General features: G+C 45.1%; 1 protein-coding gene across 2 annotated transcripts in view; it reads right to left on the bottom strand.

The window, feature by feature from the left end:
- Positions 1-21,805, bottom strand: part of adgrl1a (adhesion G protein-coupled receptor L1a) — a 38,941-nt gene extending 17,136 nt beyond the window's left edge. For both annotated transcript variants that reach the window (XM_040158543.1, XM_040158534.1), the window contains exons 1-7: positions 21,600-21,805; positions 20,320-20,429; positions 13,443-13,457; positions 4,981-5,188; positions 4,495-4,759; positions 2,636-2,963; positions 855-1,148 (exon numbers count right to left, since the gene is read on the bottom strand). In XM_040158543.1, coding sequence (XP_040014477.1) covers positions 855-1,148; positions 2,636-2,963; positions 4,495-4,759; positions 4,981-5,188; positions 13,443-13,457; positions 20,320-20,429; positions 21,600-21,799 — 1,420 coding nt within the window. In that variant the 5' untranslated portion in view covers positions 21,800-21,805. The remainder of the gene's footprint in view (positions 1-854; positions 1,149-2,635; positions 2,964-4,494; positions 4,760-4,980; positions 5,189-13,442; positions 13,458-20,319; positions 20,430-21,599) is intronic.
- Between the last annotated feature and the right edge of the window lie 66 nt (positions 21,806-21,871).

Consider the following 21,871-nt stretch of genomic DNA (forward strand, 5'->3'; position numbering starts at 1 on the left):
TTCCATTAACCCTCATTTCCAGCTAGGTTTTTCTCTTAGTTATGGGGATGCAGAGAAAGGACACAACTTGTCTATCTGCTGTTTCTAACACAAATACCCAATGTCAAGTCACAAAGACAACGCAGAGAAAAGGCGAGAAGAGAGACCTCAGAGAGAGCGCGATAGAAGCAGAACGGAAGAGCAGAGATGACAGAAACAATATAGCAGCAATTCATAGTTGTAGAAGGATCAGAGCAGATGTGGCGTTGCATTTCACACCCCCTTTTTCTCTCTCTCCCACTGATTTGTTTCCATCTCTTCCACTTTTCCCAATACCCTCCTCCATCGACCACAGATTGGGTTTGAGAGCTCTGCCAAGATGTGGCAATTAAGCCATCTGCTAATTTAATGTTACTGCTGTTCTCACAGAGAGAGAACATACAGAAACATTGAAAGGCACTGGAGAGGAAGATGGAGGGAGATGCTTTTTTCTGTGACTAAAGAGGGCTTTTTGATGACTGCATGTTTAGAGGTATAGAAGCTAGCATGAAGGGGGGCGAAGCCTGTGTTGTCTAGCCTTTCATTTCATTATTCACCACTTTTCAATCAGCTCTGTTTCTGTGGGAGATGAGTCTTTCATTTGTGGAGGACGGGCTTTCATCTGCAAGTCCATCGGGACTATTCCTGCTGGTGGGACCAGCGCAGGGACAGAAGAAGACAACAGTGGAAAAAAACAAGTGTGAGAACACAAACATGCTGATCACTTGGGCACATGCACAGAGATATACTGTGCACACAAGCAGTGTGAGTACATTGACACTCATACTTGTTTGTTTCCTGGAGTGGAAAAAATATACCAATGCGGCTGTCCTCACCTAGGGATCCTTTGGGACACGGGCGGTCTACTGTTTCTCCTCTCTGTGTGGTGGGCCACTGGACACCACGGACCAGCCTCGCTTCACAGACATGGGGCTCTGGGCCTTGAGGAGGGCGAGGTGGCCGGCGGGTGACAGGCACAGTGGCTGTGATTGGTCGAAGATCGGGGTGCTTGTTGATGGAGCCGATAGGGCGTGAGGTGGGGGCCAGAGGGCGGGCAGTAGAGGGGCTGGCACTGGAGGTGAATGGCCTGGCTGGAAGAGTGGTGGTCACTTGGGTGGTGGTCAAAGGCCCTGAGGTAACCCCAGAATAATACAGAGAGAAAAGAAGATGGCGTTAGAAGCTACGAATGAGGCAGAGAATGACTGAGAGACATTTAGAGAGTTATAAGAGGATGTAAGGGATTTATGAGAGAGCAGCACAACCCAACGGCATAAGCGAAAAAAGAGATCAAGAGAGTGAAGGACACATGCATGTGAATGTAAGATGCCTCTTAGAAGTTGAGTTCAAAAGTTAGCCTGACAATAATTGGGGTGACAAATACTTTTTTGAGCCTCTCAAAGACTGCTCTTCAGAGAAAGGAGGAGAAGCAGTGGGGGAGATGGAGAGAAAGCATCATCACAAGTCAGGGAGAAGTAAATAATTGATCAAATGTATCAGAGAAGTCACCATCACTAACAACCAAACCTAATGTGAAGATAAAAGCAACACATCACAACTACAAAATCCTAACTGATCAAACGCAGAGTCAGCTCACAACTCTGTGAGTGCGCCCGCCCGTCTGTCTCTGCCTCGTCTCTCACTGGGCATAATCCGAGCTTTACACAGGCCTTTATGCTGCTCAGATATACAGTACATCCAAACCTCCCTCTCATATTGATGGACTGCCAAAATGCAGTGTGGTGTTCTCGTTTCATCTCCCCTCTTATGATTTCGGAATGACTTTTTCATTATCCATGACACAGAGAAGTTGATATGAAGTAATACAGCAGTCATACCTGAGAGGCTGCTCTTTAGTGTAACTATGGCTGGGGATGGAAATACAATGATTTGGTATCTGAAGCATCCAAATGTCAGATAAGAAACAGTCACAAACACATTCTTCATGGGTTGTTTGAATTTTTCCATGGTCAAGCAAAAAACATCATTGTGTATTATAACGCAGTTACTTATATGCTGGATATTAAAAAACATGTTTTTACCAAATCAACCACATTCCAGATTCTCCTTCATAATGTCATGTTTTATGAATTTGAAATAATCAAAAAAGAAACATAGCCATTGAAGTAAATCACATATTTTTTTGCATATAAATCCATAATATTTGTATCCAAAATACACAGTTTATGCCACATCATACCTCTTTTCTGGGAGAAGAAGAAAACACTGAGGTCTGTAGTATAATATTTGCTGTAGCATCTGAGTCAAGAGCAGACGTTTTTATTTTATTTGGAGTGTCAAGGATTGACATTCTACTAACAACTGGGTTTCACGGCTAAGTTGAAACCATCTTGTCCAATGGTAATTCTCAACTTAAGGTCAACTGTCATGTAAATTTTAGAAATAAATCAATGTTACAATAACCTGAGCTGAGCTAACACTTGAGCCCACATCTCAAAAGGAACTGGGGGGGGGGGGGTATACATACTTTTTGTGACAACATGATACTTACGCACCAATTTACAAATGCAAAATGTCTCATAATTATAGATTAAAAATCTAAAGTGGCTGCTGTACATGTGCTATGTTTCTGTGTGCTTAATGTGGGACCACTCCTTACCTGTGGTGGGGTCTGGTGGTCCGAACTCCAGTGGGTAGCGCAGCACATTGTAGTTGTTCCAGACATAAAGCTGGTTGTCACGAGGGTTGTAGTCCACAGAGGAAATATACTGATATGGGTTGGGGAAAGGGATGTTGACAGGCTCCTCACGTGCACGGTTTGTATTATAGGCATACATCACCAGGTCACCGCCTGCTTCACTGTCATCGTCCTGGTAGACCGACCGCACCGCGTAAAGCACACCGCAAGCCATGAAGGCGTTGGATGCCATCCTCTTGTCGAAGCTGGTCTCCCACGTGCCTTCAAAGCGCAGGGTGTAAGGGTTTACCTATGGGCAAAGAGGAGATGCTGAACTCCGCCAAGGCTTAATGTATAAATGATCACACTGGGAAGCTTGAAGAGAGGTTTTGGTTTTGGGGGAATTTTACTTTTTTTCTTCATTCTCACTTATGGAAGTCAAAAAAAGTACTAAGTCGAATTTCTTCAAGACTGAAAGAGCAAGTCTATTAGCATTCGATTTCTTGATATCCTTTTTTATTTCTCTATGTGCGGTTTGAAGTTATGTTGAATGGTGAGTTTAAGATTTCTTACAGAATTCTCAATTAGTTGAAGGTTATGGTAAAGTAGCAGCTCAACGGTCGGGAAATGCACCATTGGACTATTTAAGATGACAAAAAAAAAAAAAAAAAAAAAGCACAAAGATGATTGTCAGGATTAACAAAACTATACGTTGAAATTGAGCATCTACAATATCTTTAATTTCATTATTAAAAAAGAAATGACATGACAAAAATTTTCCAGTCCCCCTCATGTTTATATGAGCCCACAGCAGCACAAATAGTACTTCTCAACATTAATGTAAAGATTTATAAGTACTTGTAAAAACAGTTATTCAACTGTAATTCAACTGTCAGCTTTGGAAGAAGAGATTTTTTTTTTTTGCCTTTACGCAAAGCTGTTCCTGTTCAAAATACCTCAAATTGTATGCTGAGGCATAACAGAGACCTCCGTGTGTTTGTTGCACTCTGGGTAAGAAGGAAAAATAATAAAATTCCTCAGAAGCCAAACAATTCCTTAATGATGAACGTGTTAACTTTCTTGTTTATCACTTTGTCGCTCCATTATTCCATACTCTCATAGCTCATGCAGGGTTTGATATTTTAGATGGATAGTTTAACTGTTACAGTTTGAAAAACAATTTCCTGGTAAGGTTAAAGATAGTGATAATAAATGGGACCCGTCTCTTGGAACAACAAATTAATTCAAACTCTGTTTATGTGGGAACATGCTGCCTGATTGCAGTTTTGTTTGTTAAGAAACAACGAACCAACTGGTATTTAAATATGAGTATTACTAAGTTCAAATTTTGAATTTGTCAGGTGAGCAAGGCAAAGTAATGTAACTTTGGATTGATACAGTATATTTATATGGTTTTAAACTGCTGATATACAAATTAGTAGGCAACCTAACAATACCACATTTTATGACTGTAAGTCATTAAATCAATGTCTGAAGCCAGAAAGAAACTTGTTGTGGTGCCTCTCTCCCCCACCACATCTACAAAAACAAATCAAATATTTACTTTACCAGTGAAGATTACTTTTCGGATATTATGGGATTTGAAATTAAGCCTAACCTTTTGCAGATGATGTTTATGTGACTCTTTTTTTCTGGTCAACAATATCTCTGTAATTCATTTGTCAGTGCACTGACAAATGAATTACAGACAAATGAGATATGTGACCTGAATGATACAGTATGACCTTTCACCTGGCTAGTAAAATGAGATTTTGACATAATCCACTGTTGCATTTATAATCCACATTTCATCCCCCTTCTGTGCAGCGCTGCTCTCCCACCTGGCTGACCACCAGTCGTCCGTTGTTGGCCTCGGTAGCGTAGATAACCCAGAGGCCGTTCTCATCCACAGCCAGGTCGATGTCTGACTTCCCTCCCCAGCGGTAGGGCGAGGTGTCATGGTAGTTGGCATTTGTGATAATGGCCTCCCCGCTCTTGATGCGCGTCCGTAGGTCATACTTGACTATGTTTCGTGTGCGTTCTTTGTTGTAAAATACTGCACCATCATACACCACAAACCCAGTGCCATCAACTCTGTTGGGCAACCTGTTGACAGAGAATCACATGACTGGCGCAGAAAACCCAAGAAAACCAGTCAATTCATCTACTCTGCCTGACACAATCCTACAAGATGGCCTCCCGGTGAGCAAGCTGACACAACAGTGGAACCATTCTGCTATCATCATCCATATCTACATCAAAAGCCAATAAATCAATGCAGTAGCAGATGTTATTTGATCATCCAGGACAGTGGGAGGTGCCCTCACTTGTAGGTGGTGGTGGCTCGGTTCTGTTTGAAGTCTTCCCAGGAGGCATACTCATAAAGCATGTCGGTGCGATAGGGGGTCCAGGGCATGACGTACAGACGGTCCCCAGACTGCAGCGGGTCCTTACACCACGCCCCCGCCTGGTGCTCCGCCTCCTGCAGAGAGCTGGCCGCCTGCACCCGCAGCAGCGTCCCCGGACACACAAAGACTGGAGCAGAAGAGGGGTGTTGGAGTAGAGAGGAGGAGAAGAGGGGGAAAAAAGGAAGATATAGAAAATGAGAACAAAGCATTGTAAAAATGAAAGATATCATGGAGATGGCAGGGGAAGGAGAGAGGAAATGGGAAAAGGCCAAAGACCATGGAATACAGAACAGGAGAGAGACATGGAGGGGACAGAAGGAGGATGTGAGTAGATAAAAGTAAGTTGAGAATTGAAAAGGAAACAAAGAGTAGGAGGAGAATGGGAGAAAGGGGGTGAGGGGGGAGTGAGGTGAGGTACATTATCAGGTTTTAAATGAAGGAACATATAAAAGCTCATTTGTAGAACATCAGCATTGTGGTTGGAAAGCGTCTGGATATGATAAATGGGAGATTTCTGGCTGCCGCCGCGGCTTAGATTTAGTCTCTAATCTAATTTATCTTGGCCTACTTTTTATTTGATTGTGCATTTTCAAAGGCCTCTGCTTCTCTGCTCTGCTACTAGGTGTTAAAACAGTAATTGTGGAGCTTGTTTTATTAGGACTCAAATTTGGCTCTCAGTCAAGAGTAATGCCTCAAAGAAAAAAGCATCCCGGGGTAAAGATGTGAGGTTGGCCAGGCCTCCCAGTCCGCCGCAACTGCACCTCAGCTTCATACACCCACACTCATACGACACGCATATAAACAGACACAAACATCAGTCCCTATTCCAAACAGCCATAGATGCACACACGAAAAGACATGGGAACCCTCACACACGATCCATACTCTAACCAAGCGCACAAACACACACTCACAGAGGATGTCTGCTTTAGGCAGGTGGAGGTCATCCGCTGGGGACTCGTGTAAATTGGCTGGTTGACGCAGTGTGTCCCTGCCTGACAGAGAGAGTGCCCTGGGACCACTGGGCGTTCCTGGTGATCTATGAGGAAAGCTGCTGGCATCCTCGCCACTCTGACATAACAGGGGTACCAGCAACAGAGAGCGAGAGAGAAAGGGAGTTGGAGGCACTACAGAATAAAACTGCTGAGGAGTCCCCACATCTCCTCTGTCATCTTATTTATGTGGCTCTCTGATTAGGGGTTGCAAAGAACCAGACACCTGCTGGTCACATCATGATTGAATGCATCTCTGAACTAACTGGACACTGCAGGGGCATTTGGACACAGACGCCAAACAGCACACACACATGCCCAGACAGACACACACATACCATCCCGATACATACGAGGATAGTACATGACATGCATGCACACACCAACATGCATACATACCCTGTCACACTGTGACTGTTAAGAGCGATGGATCAGTCTAGGCTCAAACTGTCTTGAATATTGCATGGAGTCTGGTGCAGGACGAGATTCATAATAGAGAGATGAAGGAGTTTCTTCAGTCTTTTGGAAATCCAGCTTTCTCTTTTTGCTTTCTGTCGTGCTATTGTTGATCGAGGCTGGTGATCTGTAATGCCGGGCCACTTAGGAAATAGCCTGTTCTTTCTATGGGGGTCCAACAGGGATTGAGACTGGCAGCTAAACAGGAATCTAATCAAGCGCAGGAATAAACAAACACTCTGAATACAGACTCTTCACAGGGAGGAGGCTTGTCATGCTTCATTGTCGAACCAAAATGCTCACTTGAAAAACAAGGACGCTGGAGGTATTTGCTTTGCAAATATGGCTGTGGGTGACTGGAATATGCAAAAAAATGTTCAGAGCAACGGTTAAATCCGGCACTTTTAGACAGCCGAACAATGAATTTCTTGACTAGCATCTTGCAAACTCTCTGTCACACCACAATCAAATGACATCTTCATCAATCTAGACACCGGATGAATGCACTGCAAATAAACGGAAGTTGTGCTCCAAAATATTTCAAATAAAGGCCATAAAAGGTGAAGTATTATTGGAACAGAAAGCTATGGAGCGGGGAAAAAAACAACCAACAGAAGTATGACACTGCCTCAAAAGTACAATGCTACTGTAAATAGAGAGATAAAAAGGCAAGCAGAAAGCAATGCAGCAGCTCTGCATGTAGGTGACCCATAAACAAAGCTAGGAACACTCTGCCTCAAGGTAGAATAAAGGATAAAGAAAGAAAAACACTCAAGTCTGTTCTGTACAGTAGGATGACTTACTAGAAAAGTAAGTACTAATATGCACGCTAGCATCCAACTCATCTGTAACCACGATACTGTGAATCTGATTATAACATTACAGTACAGTACTAAAGTACACTAGCAAATAAAGTAAATATGTAATGCCTCTCTTGAACAATTTGCCTCATGGTCATTTATCCAATGAAGCACATCTTTCATACAAAAATTAACATACAAAACCACAGAGCAACAACAAGCTTAAATGATGGCAAATCAGAAGTAGTAGTTTGGGCGCCACTGGATGACATACAGTACAGCAGCTGTATAGACAGTATAACACAAAAGCTTTCATGTGTGCTGGAGGTATGGCTGATGGGATCGGCTGGAATTTTTCATCAAGAGCATCATAGAGGGAACACCCAAAAGATATGCCACTAAAGCGGAACATTGCAGGATTTATGCTGTTGAATTCAGCATATTCAGGTATATATAGATACATATATATGTAAATATGGCTGGTTTTGTCCTTATCAGCTTGTACTGGTGTGACACATCAAGCTAATTAACATTGCTCAATAGAAGAGAGCATAGCCTAACCATTGTAAATGTACTACTTTTTGTGTTTTATGATACAATACTGTATATATTAAAATTATATTGGCAGATTGCTTTAAATTTTTGTATATCAGCTTTAACCGTGCTTCAACATTTGGACTTTCATGACATTTATAATAATCATGTCCAGATTAGAGCTCATGATAAGACAATAATAAAAGTTTGGGATTGGATTCAGAGCTTTGGAGGCTGATGTACTTAATCAGGACTGACCATTATTTAAAGGTAAGAGACAGAGAACGCACAACAATCTGTCACGGCTCCAAAATAGTTGTTGTTGTCTGCAGTACAATTCACTCTCAACACGTTGTTCCCACCACAGCGGGCCCCAAAAATACTCTGCGATTCTGTTCGTTATTGCGCCTAACCTTGCAGCACTGTCCTAAATTGGTTGCAGTCTGTACTCTATTGGCCTCATCATCACAATAACACTGCAGCATAGCATAGGCTAACAGTCTGTCATGCTCTGCCTTCCTCTGTTCCCTCCTTTTCCATATGAACCCTGCCGACTGTCGTTCAGTGAGCCTCGGTTTATTCTAATGAACTGGTCGTTGGGTGGGCCCGGTGTCAGAGGGGCTCATCAACAGCCTCCAGGCTGTACACACAGGCCATGAAGACACACAAACACACACACACATTCGCACAATCACAAGCCAAACAGAAACAGTGGCCACGCTTCACACCCTGCAAACCCTGCCTAGGGGGCTTCATTAACTCTGACCTGCGCTCCCCAGCCTTCCCGGCTGCCTTTCTGTTTACCATCTCTTTTTGCCTCTCCTTTGCTCTGCCTCCCTCTCTCTCCCTCTAACTGTGAAGGGTGATTGTAGCAGCGGGAAGCCAGGGCAGCCAAACCCTAGCTACAGAGTCTGTAGTACAAGAGGCTTTTATGACCACAGTATGAATGAGGTATTAGGCATTAGGCATTAAGCATTAGGCATAAATCTTGAGATTAGGCATTATCCTAGTCTGGCAAGAGCAGGTTAGCTGGAGTAAGAGTCATCTGGGATTAGGTGAGATTGTTAGATTAATAGATTAATTTCTATTTGGGTGTGGATGGAAATATTGTAGTCATGATCATCCTAGTGAAGTCACTAGGCAGCGCAGACGATTCTTTACCCTCCAAACTAGCCAGATGGCTAATGAAACTTACCTTATCAGGGATTAAAGCCCAGGCTGTAGCTATCATACTCTAGCATGCCAATTACCACCACACATACAGGAAAATACTGCTGTAATAATTGGCTATTTATCTCCATAATCCCTTTCCCAGGCACAGGTCAGCTGTTACTTGTCAATATGAGACTGCAGTGTATAATGATGAAAGTGCCAGAACTTTTCTGAAAATGACAGTAAATATCTCCCATTAGTGTCTAGCAGCAATTTGTGATCGACTGGTAATGCAATTAAAAGTGAGTACTGACAGCTTTAGGCTAAAATTAGATTTTTCATTTTGGTTGTCTTCGACAATCCATGGTGTTTTCATGTTTGATGTGACAGCATCATGGTGATGGTTAATGTACGACTTTGATGATCTAAACACCCCCTGCCAATGGTTGGCAGCTTTATCTAAAGTGGTGTCCTTGTGGTGTTTGTGTCTTTTTTTTTTCCTTAGCTACAGGGATCTGAGGGCTTTGCTGGCCCAAGCCTTTGCCCAGTCCACAGTCATGGCCTGCTCACAGGACTGACTGCTGAGAGCATGCTGCTCTAATTGAATCCCACACCTGTTACTGGCAGGTGCAGCATGCAGACAGCAGGGGGCAGAATGGAGCATGGCATGGTACCCCACATCCATGCTGGACAGTTAATGGGCTTTAAGTGTGCAGTGAGTCTCCTGATGGTATGCTGATGTGCAGTCATCAGCCCATTTGTGTGTGTGTGTGTGTGTGTGTGTGTGTGTGTGTGTGTGTGTGTGTGTGTGTGTGTTTGTGTTTGTGTGCGTGTGTGTGCGTGTGGGCATGCATATGTGCAGTTCAGAGAGACAGAGAGGAGGCAGAAAGAGAGAGAAGAAAGCGTGAAGAAGGATGTGAGCGTGTTCTGTGTGTGCAAACAAGAAGAGAGAGAGGAGTGGAGTAAGACAGAGTAAATAGGTTATTTCCTGTGAAATGAGAATTAGGAGTGAGTTAATCTGCTGAGGAGTGACATATAGTGACAGAGAGAAGAAGAGAGAAGTAAGGAAGGAGAAGGGAGGGGCTCCCATTGTGTTTCCGCTTCCTTTTAGACTACAGGGGGGTCAAGTCATGGGAGTAAAAACACAATATAGTACAAACAGCCATGCAGAGACATATACACACTCAGACATACACCCTTAGGACACACACAAACTCTCTGACAAACCACACGAGAACACACAGTCCAGACATTGGAAGCGGCAGGTGTCAAATTGGCACCTTTATCAAACCAAACATTCACCCCAGAGAATACCCTTCACTGAGACCAAGAGCTGGCAACAGCAAGAGATACCGTCCATTGAAAGCAAAGTCTTATCTGCCTTGGAGTGAAGCTGACACTGAGTGACAGGAAAGTTGGTCGGGACATGGTTGCAGAGGCTACCGGCTGCAGATACATTAGATGACAGAGGGGCATACCCTATGAACATACCCTGTACTGACTGACTGAGGCTTGAGTTGTGGGGTAACAAAAAGCCTGTGTGGCTGTAACATTAGCCTAGCCTGCCACTGCCCTGCATGTCCCTCTCTCCCTCCTCCCTCCTGCTCTGAATCAGGTCTCCCGGGGGTGCTGTCTCTCCATAACGGTCCTGAAACTAGCCACTGTGTTTTATATTCATGACCACCTGCTTCACTCAGTCACCTCTCTGTTCTTTGGCTCTAACAATACAATGACTTCTCCATGTACAGTCAATCCCCACACTTTTCCCATCTCCCTGGGCCACTGAATATGGTGTCTGCACTGCCTTGGTCACATGACTGTGCTTGTGTGTGGTGGGTCATTCCTAATGAGGCGATGCTGTCTGACTCATCGTCTCTATAGCGACCGCTCTCCCTCTCTTTCTCCATTCACAGCCATTCTTTGTGTTTTCCTGTCACATGATGCGGTGGTTTTCTTGCTCATTCCTTCTCACTTTTCCAAATCACAGGTAGAGAGCTGTTTGTGTGAGCAATGGTTTTGTCCTCGTGCCACGCCCTCCATGGAAATACCAAGTCTGTGCAGAGTAGTCTAACACTTGCCTCTTTACCTTTGTAAGCAAACAAACTGTAGGTGAAAAAATATGGCGGACACTTGAATGGTCCCGTGAGCAGTGATAAAGGAAATACTGTAATCATTTGGGTAGTAACCTCCCCTAGACTATCAGCGAAAAGGGTGACAAAAGGGACAGAGAGAGAGTGATAGGAAGCAGGAGACGCCGTGGTTGATGCTGACATATTCTTAAAATAACCCGATAGTAGGTAGGTTTACAGAGTGTTGGACATTGACTAAACAGGATCTCCTGCATGTGACATCGTCACCACACGATGAACGTCATCCCAATCCCAATCTGTCAATCATTTGATCAATCAGTGAGGATTTATTTGAAAGACATGGGCAAAACACAAGTCTGGAAAGTTAATTCAGCCATAAACAGAGAAAGGAAGTGCATTTCACAGCAGTTAGGGAATGGATTACAGTGGGCAAGGGCAGGAGTGCAGACACAGGGAAGGGTATTCATTTTAGTGTTAGTGGGAGGAAGAGTAGTAAATAAATATAACAAGTTGGTTGAGGTGGAAGCAGGAGGAGGAGGAGGAGGGTTTTGTAGCTTCCTATTCCACCGCAAGCAGGGAGAGTGAGCTAAAATGGCTGCTTGCGGTGGGAGAAAAATGTGAGACAATGATCCATGTTAATGAAAAGCCATGGACACGACAACAGACAAAGAGGCCCATAAACCAGTTAATGGCAACCTCTTTAAGAGTAAATTCCTCCAACATATGGTTCCAGCCATGGGGCCAGACAGGGAAATGGCTGAGGTTGAGACAGATGTGAGTAGCGGGGTTCAGAGAGAGTTGAGGAGGGAGGGGGACTTGAGAGGGGGAGTTAGACTCATTGGGAAGCTGGCACTGATGGCCACTACTCTCACCATGACCTTGGATATGGGTCAGGTCTATCTTTGCTCTTTAAAAAGCTAGCGATTGAGGTGCCTGGCTATGCTGATTGGGGCTCTTTAGCAGTGCTTGTGGCAGGGCCCTGCTGCATCAGAGAAGCCATTACTACAGAGGATACACCTTCCTCCCCCTCCCAGATCCCCTCCCCTCTCCTCACCCTCCGGAGCCTCGCTGAACACATAAGGAACCAGGAGGGATTGAGTGATGTGGACGGGTATAGGTGGGAACAAGTTCACACTACATGTGCAATAGAGAAAACAGAGAGGTGGCAGGGACAAATTGTAGAAGGACAGGGGGAGAGGAGATAGGAGGAGGAGAAAGAGAAGTTTAAGAGATGCTCAAAAGAGCCTGCGGCTGCTTGTGATGGCCAGATGTGATCTGAGAGATAAACCAATCAGAGAAAGGCGAGAGACAGAGAACAAGAGAAGAGGATGATGAGAAACACAACAGAGAAAAATAAGTAGAGGTAAGTAAGCGGACAGTGAGAGAAAAAGAGTTAAATGGAAGTGTGATTGATTGAAAAGGGGAAGAGAGACAGAATGAGAGAAGAACACTGAAGCACCTGGAAATGGGATATTTTAAAAAATGATCTGAGAGCAACTTTGGCCAGTTACTGTGTTATCTTAAAACAATGTTTTTGCTTTGAGATTACAGCAACAACAAACTTTGAATCAGTCCTGAGAAACTAAAAAAAAAAGGGAAGAGATAAAGTATGGAGAAAAGGAGCAGCTGAGTAATGTAAAGAAAGAGCGTGGAGGAAATTTTTTCTTAGATCTGGAGGGACAAATAAATTGCAATAGGAAAATGAGCGGAACAATACTATAGAAATGTAATGAGAAATGTGAATTGTTAGGTGTGTATGAGGCAACAGTGTGAAGAAGATGGTTTTTGAAATAGATGGAAAAATGAGGAGAGATTTGCCATCCAGGAGATGATATAAATGTATGCTGTCTGTAAGTTAAGGCTGAGATTTGCTACTTCGTACAGGAAAGGAATGAAGTTAATCTCTCGTTTATCTCTCATAGATACTAGACTGATCTCCCATGAGGTTTTTTTTGTGTGTCTGTGCGCTTGTGTGTGTGTGTGTGTGTGTGTGTGTGTGTGTGTGTGTGTGTGTGTGTGTGTGTGTGTGTGTGTGTGTGTGTGTGCGTGCGTGTGTGTGTGCGTGCGTGCAGGTCAGGCTGGTATCATCAGAACCAAGGAGGAAATCTAGAAGGATTTTAGAGTTTTGGTTATAAGTCAAAGAGTGATAGAAAGAGAAGGGCAGAGGAGGCGATTAGAGATCGAGAAAAAAAAGGGAGGGATATCAACATCAAACATGACCACTACACAAGGTGCTGGGTTAGGAGGGGATTTCGGGGAAGGAGGGGAGACAAGGGAGGAGGAGGAGGAAAGAGGAAAGAGGAAGGAGGAAGGAGGAAGGGGCGAGCTGTGGTTGTTATGTTCATTGTGGTCTTTACCTTTTTGATCCACTTCTATTCAAGCATCGGAAAAAGGAGAAAGAAGGAGATAGAAAGATAAAAGAGAAAGACAGTAAGGAAGAGAGAGAGAGGGAAAGTAAAGAGAATGAAAGAAAAACAGGTGCAGGAAAAAAAGAGAAAATTGAGATTAAATAAAACGCTGTCCTTTCTCTCTCTCTCTCTTTTAAAGCAAGTTATCTGTCTGTGTTACGGTTGGCTACTCAGAGAAAGGATGGCTCAAATGGAAAATGAGGAGGGGAAAATGGCCTGACCTGGGTTTGAATCCATTTCCATTTCATTTCAGCTTTATCAATAATCCCCCAACAACACAATCCACCCCCAACCACACACTCTCGACCCCACCTCCACCCCTCTTATTGCCACATCTCTCCCTCTTTCCCACCCACTTTCCCTTTTGCCGTAAATGCAGGTCCAGGAAACCTGTTGGAGAGAGAAATTGAGAAAGAACATCTTTGTGCTATGATCCATCTTCAGCTGTGGAAGAAGACAAGATAGGGAAAGGTAGAGAAAGAGATGGGGAATGGTAAATGGAAAGGTTGCGATGACAATGTCTCTATCTGTGGCTAGTTGTCTTTGGAGGGATCATTGCCCCCCTCTCTCTCCAAGTACACTCTGTGTTGACATTGGAGTGGTCCCTTGATCTAAAGAAAGCGGTGCTTTTGGCTTTGCTCAATTTACAGAGTCAGGATGCTTGCTATAGAAGCCAGCAAAAACACTCAACCCATCGACCGTCCAATCAATGGGGAGCTGCCAGCTTGCCTGGCCGAGGCTGGCTCATCAAAGAAAAAGAGAACAAACAACAGGGGAAAGGGAGGGCTTGACAGAGTGGAACGCCTAAGAAACACAGAGAGAAACCAAGAGACACTGTCGGGTGGGTGCGGGTTTGGGTGGGTGTGTGTGTGGGCGTGTGTGTGTGTGTGGGGGGGGGAGTAGAGACAAAAGAGAGATGAGAGAAATGTTCAAACAGCAAGTGTCTATTGAAAAATATTAAAATCAATAGGTTGCAAAGTTGAGGTCACCCAAAGCCTCAGCTGGCTGCAGCAGTGCTAAGCCCCCACATCCCGTGACTATGACACTTTTTTTTGGGTACTCGCCGAGAAGTTGCCGCATTTAGGAGGTCTTAGAGCTGAGATTTGAGGAAGGTAGAATGGATCTTAGCTCATTTCACATTACAGGCATCAGCATATGCTCTTTCCAATGGTAGCTGTTGGAGGCACAAGTAGTAAAAGCAGTGGATAAAGTGACATCACCTCGTGGACGAGACGTGTCAAAAGGCACTTATTGGTAACTCACAGAACGTGATTATCAGCATGCTTATAGGAAGTCTGATATTCCCGGACCTCAGAAATTACTTCATTGCATGATTGCCGACAAAGAAACAATGTACAAGAGAGAAAGGGGTAAGTGGAGAGAGGAGGAGAGAGAGAGAGAGAAGAGAGAGGAGAGAGGTGAGTAGCAGGAGAGAGAAAGGGGAGAAGGCAGAGAGAGAGAAAGGGGAGAAGGGGAGAGAGAGAAAGGGGGGGGTGGAGAGAAGAGAGAGAAAGAGAGGGAGAGAGAGACAGAGGAGAGAAAAGGGAGAGAGAGAGAAAGGGGAGAAGGAGAGAGAGAGAGAAAGGGAGAGAGAGAGAGAGAGAGAGAGAGAGAGAGAGAGAGAGAGAAAGGGGGAGAAGGGGAGAGAGAGAGAGAGAGAGAGAGAGAGAGAGAAAGGGGGAGAAGGGGAGAGAGAGAGAAGGGGGGGGGGAGAAAGGGAGAGGGAGAGGGAGAGAGAGATGTAAAGAAACAAATTGAGAGCAAAATAAAAAGGAAAAAGGGAGTGTTAGCATCAGTAGCCTGATCTGTGTGGGAGATGGCCTTGCATCTTGGCAGTGGTACAGCAGAGGCAGCATCAGTATCAGCAGCCACACTGATGATTTATCATCTTATGCCAAGATCAAACTGGACAAACAGCCTCCACGAAGACCTGAGGAATGGCAGCCATTTTTAGCCTAGAGGGGTAAACATGGCAAAGCTATGAAAGTGAGTCCTGTGAAGCTAGGGCAGGGGGCAAAAAAGCATTACATCCCCACCACCAACTGCGAGTGCAATCATTAGCTCCAAGGTTAGGGGAGGGAGAGACTGGCCAGAGAGCATCCAGAGCTTTCATCCTCATCGAAACTACTGCAGGGGGTGCATGGCGACACCAGAATTCAGCAAAGCTTGAACATACAGTGTTTTTTCATAGAGGAATCTACTGACAAGCAGACTTGTTCACACAAAGCTGAGGTTACATTCATCAAAGATGATATGCTAAATGCGATGTTTTAAATGGACCGCTAAGTATGTTTGCCTAAACCGGAGGAAAATAATGTGTGCGATGAACAGCAGTGGCATGTAGAGAGAGAAAGAGAGGAAGAAAACTTCTTCAAAGCTGCGGAAAGAGAAAAGAAGAAGAAAGTGGAAGACCTCCGTTGACTCCACATCTTCTGCTCTTGGTTGCCCTGGAAAATAGACACTGAGCACAGACACACACAAGATCATCACACAAACCTAGGGACACACACACATTAACACAGAGAAAAAAAAACAGAAACTCATCAAACTGTCCTCACAGTGAGCAGGAGGTTAGTTTAAGGCCACCTTGGTTGTTTGTTTGATACATTCAGCATTTTCTCTTTCAGGGCCCTTTTGAGAAATAAGCCACTGCCCTCTCTCCCCTTAATCACTCTGCTCAGCGCTCTCTACAACCCTATCAATTACTCCCACACTAATGAGTACAGAGAGAAACACATACTCTCAAATATACACACACACACACACACACACACACACACACACACACATTGTTGGAGTACTGCAGGACAACGTAGCCTCCTCCGTCTCTTTCACAGTGCTGAGAGATAGCGTGTCCTCTCCAGCTTCTTCCGTCCTCCCCCCTCTCTGTTTTCTCTTTCTCTCACTTCAGATTTTTCACGGTAGAGTCATCCCTTTCCACGGCCTGAGCAAAGCCTCCTGCTTCTCATTCACCAAACATTTATGAGCCCCACATCTAATGGTGCCCCTATACATATTAATAGAATTTCATTTTCAGCTACATCAAAGTGTACCCTCTCTTCCCCTGAAAACTTGTCATATTACAATGCCATTATTCCTTCTACTGACAAACTCTTCCCGACAAGTCAACTATCATTTCCAGCGGCTTTGTGTCCAAAAAGCGATGTCTTGTAATGAATAGGCAGTGCTGAATACATTTGTGGGGAAAAATCAATTTTATAGAGTGAAACAGTGGCAGAGCCACAAAATATGAGTGTTAAAGTTGAGAATATGGAGTTACCTAAGAAACTCTGTAGAATCTCTACTGTACCACCTGAGTAGGTGCTTTTAAAGCCAGTTCTTAAGCTACCTGCACTGTGCATAATCACATGATAAATCACAGCTGATGAAATAGCAAATGCACAACACGAGGTCTAATGACCCTGGCATGGCTAGCATGGATGGCCCCAACGAGAGCATTAGGAATCAATAATGATGTAGCACAGTGTCCTGGAAAAGGAGGGGGGACAGGTAGAGTTGTCGGCGTACATCTGTGTTAAAACTGCAGTTTAGGGTTTCCACTGCAGTAAGTACACGCCGCAGCTGTTTGCGTGGATCTGTGATGTCTTAATGGAATCCAGCAGTCTACAGCAGGCTGTGACAGTGTGAAATGAGAGTTCAGTTGAGCCATTTTGTCTTGCTCTGTTCTGGCTGACAAAAACAATGCTATATGGCAGGGAAGCCTCGCAGGGCTTTTTGGCTCGATGAGATATGATTTGAGTTGTTGGCAGATGTTGTATTTTGCCAAGGTGATCCCACGTGTAGCTACACAAACACAGACACACACATTCTAGACCCTTGTCTGAGCTCAGCCGACAGAAGTGTGTGTGTGTGTGTGTCAGCTCCGCTCTGGCTGTCACCTCGCCGTTTCAGGTGACTGGTAACATGGCGTCTGTGTGACACGCACATAGAGGACCCTGTCAGATGCAAACATCGCACACAGCTATCAACATGGCTGTGCACCATCTCAACAGCTATGACACATGACCTTTATATATCATCTCTCTATCGTTTACCTTTTTGTCAAGACAACCAACGAAAAATACACGTCAGCCGTGGATGATGCCAGAGTGCCCGGCGTTCCCAGCCACACGTTAACGATGGTGCATTACCGGAGCGATTAGCAGCAGCAAATTCAATTAATCTTGACAAATCTCTGCTGAGGCAGAACTGAAGAGAGCAATGCGCCCCCTCTCCTGGTAATTAAAAGTGGCCGAGTTGAGTGGCGTGCGGTGCGACGGTGACTAGGTTTTGGGATGAACAGTTTCAGCACTGAGTCTCAATGTGTCAGGTCATATTTAGTTTGTCAGACGAGCACAAACACGTAGGGCAGCCGCAGAGTTGAGAGTTGTGCGCATGTGTGTGCGTGCACACTTGATTCTATTTCTGTGTGTGCGTGAGTGTGTGTGATGAGTGTAGCGTGGTTGTGTTTCTCCAGCGGAGGAGAGTGGCAGAGGACGGGGTAATTGGCTCTTCTTTGTCACCTCAGACAGGCGGGACTTTTCATCATAGAGGGATCAGCTTCCAATTTTCTAAGCTGTGCCATACTTCACACACAATCAACAAAGTTTTTTTTTCCAAACACAGGGAGGAAAAATGCAACTCAGCAGCTATTTAATCATCCCTTTGATTGCCTTGCGGAGGGAGAACAAGCTCCCTTGTGCAGTCAGAGGGAAAAAGACAAGGTTAGAATTCATGAGGAGAAGGTGGCAGGTACAACTAAGCAATGCTACCTTGACCCCCCTATGGACAATACAATACAGGAAACCAAGCTGCAGTACAGGATTAGCAGAGGACCAACAAACAAAGTCATGCCGCTGGAGAGGGGCAATCTGACTGTAGCTAACGTTGACTGAAAGGCATGTGAAAATAAGGAGGAGGAGACTTGAGAAGAATACTTGTTGCCACTTGGAAGGCTGTGAAGAAAGGATTCACACCAGAGAATAATCCCCGATGGCAAGAAACCCAGCTAACTTCTTCTTATCTGTGACTGAGGCTGCAACCTGACTTGACAAAGGCTCTCAAATCCAAGGGCACAAAACCACTGAGCAGAGGAAGGGCAAAGACTGAAAGAGATGCTTTGACGTCCCTGAGTTTCTCTGAGCCTCCCCATCAGAGCTGAATGGTCGGACATTTGAATATTTGTTCCACCTGTAAAAGAAAAAAAACAACAGAGACAGCGGAAGAGACACAACAGAATGATAAGATTTGGCAGATTGATGGACAGAGTAAAAATAGAAGAAGAATGAGTGAAATAGGGCAATGGATGAATATTTAAGACCTTGGAGGACGGGATGGATGGGAAGTGAAAGAGAGAAAAACAAAATACAGAAAAAGAGGAATTAAGAGGGATGAAAAGAGGTGATATTGACTGTGATAGATTATCAGCAAAGGGAGGATGAGGGAAAGATTTCCGAGAGAAGAGATGAAGGGGAAGACGGAGATGAAGTGAGCAAAGGAGGTTAGCGGCTTGGCGTGGACTTGATTTTGTGGCTCGCCACAACATCTGCACCTGAGGAAAAAGCAGAGAGAATCACCCCATACCCCACCCTGATAAAACAAACAGCCCCTGCACCCCAAGAAGACCCTTGTCCCTCAGTTTCCCCCCGACAACCCCAACACCTTCATACGTCCCTCCACCCTTTACTGCAACCCAGTCCTGCCTCTGCCTGGTGGAGGGGAGCACCACTGCCCCTCCCCTCCAACCAAGTGCTCCTCCACAGTGAGGGCATCAGTGCTGAGAGTAATAACACATGAGAGGGAGGAGGGGAGACTGAGTGGAGATTTTCACATGAGCGAGGATCAACACAACATATAATCCTTGCTGTGTCTGCTCCTTCGGCTGTGTGAGTGTGCTCTTGTTTGTGTGTGCAGAGGAAGTCAGGGGGAGAGAGAAACTGTGTGTCCCCTTTTTGCGAGTGTGAGGTAGATTTGTGTGTGTGTGTGTGTGTGTGTGTGTGTGTGTGTGTGTGTGTGTGTGTGTGTGTGTGTGTGAGTGTGTGTGTGTGTGTGTGCAGGCATGTGTATATGTCACACCTCCACGCAGCTGAGCAGTGCCATGAGGAAGTCAGCCGTTACCATGGGGACATTAAAATGTGTGGCGCTCCAGGTCATGTGGTCTAAAATAAGCCATTTGCTGTTTGTGTTAAAATTCCTATTGTGAGGTACAGCATATACACAACGCCCCCTGCCTCCCAGTCTCACTGCGCCCAATTTTAATTTTTATTGGAAATCAGAGGGACAGCAAAGGTGTTTGGCACCAGATAAAGGCAGTAGAATGCCCCTGGGTCAATCAGTGTGTGAGTGTGGGGCAGTGTGTGTTACACTGCTGTGATCGCCAATAAGGGCTGACCCCATGTTTGCAGTGGGTGTGTGTGAAGTGCTTATCGGACCCTGTGCTCGTGGAGCATCTACCCCCATGTGAAAATCCCTCTCAGCTACTGGTGCGTTGCTCTGTCGATGAAGAAAAAAGGTTTAGCGCTCTGTGTGAGTGTGTGCATGTGTGTGTCTCCGTGCAGTGTAAGTGTACAAGGGAGAAAGAAGAGAGAGAAAGAGAGAGCAGGTGAGGATGACTGTCTGTCTTGTTTTTTGGTTTTTTTGTGTTGAAAGAAGGCAGAGAGAGCAAGTGTGCATGGGTGAGTGTATGAATGTCATTTGTCGTGGATTTTTGGGGGTTGAAGAGGGGGCAAGAAGTTCAGGTGGGGGTACAGGGAGGGATGGGAGGGGTGGTGAATGGGGTGAGGGGGGTGGGGAGGTGTGAGGGGGTGACAGGGCTCTCAGTACTCACTGTAAGGGACACACTCGTACTGGATCTCCAAGTACTTGTAGGTCCCTGGGCAGGGGTCTGGGAACACGTCCGACCCCGCTACCACCACACACTGAGTGCGGTTATTACACCTGGAGAGGAGACAGATGGGGAAAGGGTGGAAGAAAAGAGAGAGAAGGGAGGAAGTAAGTAAAAAAATAACAAGCGCCATTGTAAGAAAGACAAAGAGGAATTGGTACAAAAAAAAAAAACATCTTCAGGCTCTGAAAGACAGAGAGAACGGTAGGGAAGGGAGCAATTTCACACTAGACTAGATCATGTGACAGCTGCACCCGAAGGGAGGTGGGAAACAGAGAGGTAGAGAGGGAGAGAGGGGGGAAAGGAGTGGGATAACGGATAGAGAGAAGGAAGGAGGGAGGGAAGAGGCAGAAAGAGGGCAAGTGACGTAATAGCCTCCTCTCCTGGGGGATTGTGAGTGGGAGCGATTAGAGGTGAGAGAACAGGGAAGGACGAGGGGGGCTAAGGCAAATACTCTACATCACACGCACAGGGAAAACATTCAAATGCACATAATACCTACATCTAAACCGCATAGCTGCATGCCTTCTCACGTTTGCACACCCCGAGAAACACACACACACACACACAATACAGAAGAAAGGATACAAATCCACACATGCATACTCACTTATTTCTCGTCACATAATCCTTCTCTATCCAGCTTTTAACATTTCTCCCCTTTGCTGCCTCTCCCTCCCTTCATATCTCAAATCTCTGTCACACTCACTCTATCATCTCATCATTTCTAGCAGTTTCCCTCCTTCCTTTACCCCCTAAATTCTCTTCTTCACCCTCTCCCTCCCTCGCTCTCTCCCCAAGCTAGCACCCTGTGCCTCCATTACATGCGTGATGGATAGCTGAGAGAGGGCTTCCATTGATCTGAGCTCAGAGAAAGCAGATGCTGAGCACAAACACAGAGAGCAGCCGTAGGAAGCCCTACAAATACTCTTGCAACAATCCAAAATATGCGCATACTCATACACACACTTACACACACTCGTGCGCATATGCGCAACCAAACACACATACATATACACCACCATTCACCAAGATGTAGTGGTGTTCTTCACAGAACAAAGATGCTGACTTCAATATTTCACACAAGACATCAACACCTCAGGAGGAAAAACAGGAAATTCTGGATGAATTATGCTGTGAAATACGATCTTGTTTCCTCAGCCTATAAAAGGCTCTGGTTTTGTAGAAACACATACACAAGATCCAAACAGATCAATGGTTACCTCTGTGACATTATCTTGAAGGCGTCTGGAAGGTAGCACTGCACATTCTCCATCTGGAAGGGGTCTGCGTCACAGATCTTGTCATCAGTGCGGCCGTAGTTGGCCGTCTCAATCATGATGACATCACTTCCAGGGCAGCGGAGCTCAATCGGATAGCCTTCGCACGCCAGCTCTCGACGCATCAAGCCAAAGGGCATCATCGACCGGCTCAGTGCTGGAGTGGAAAGAGGGATAGAGGCAAAGTTATTGATGATTCAATGAACCTTAATACT

Source organism: Xiphias gladius, chromosome 3, assembly GCF_016859285.1.
Source record: "Xiphias gladius isolate SHS-SW01 ecotype Sanya breed wild chromosome 3, ASM1685928v1, whole genome shotgun sequence".
Classification (NCBI taxonomy): Eukaryota; Metazoa; Chordata; class Actinopteri; order Istiophoriformes; family Xiphiidae; genus Xiphias; species Xiphias gladius.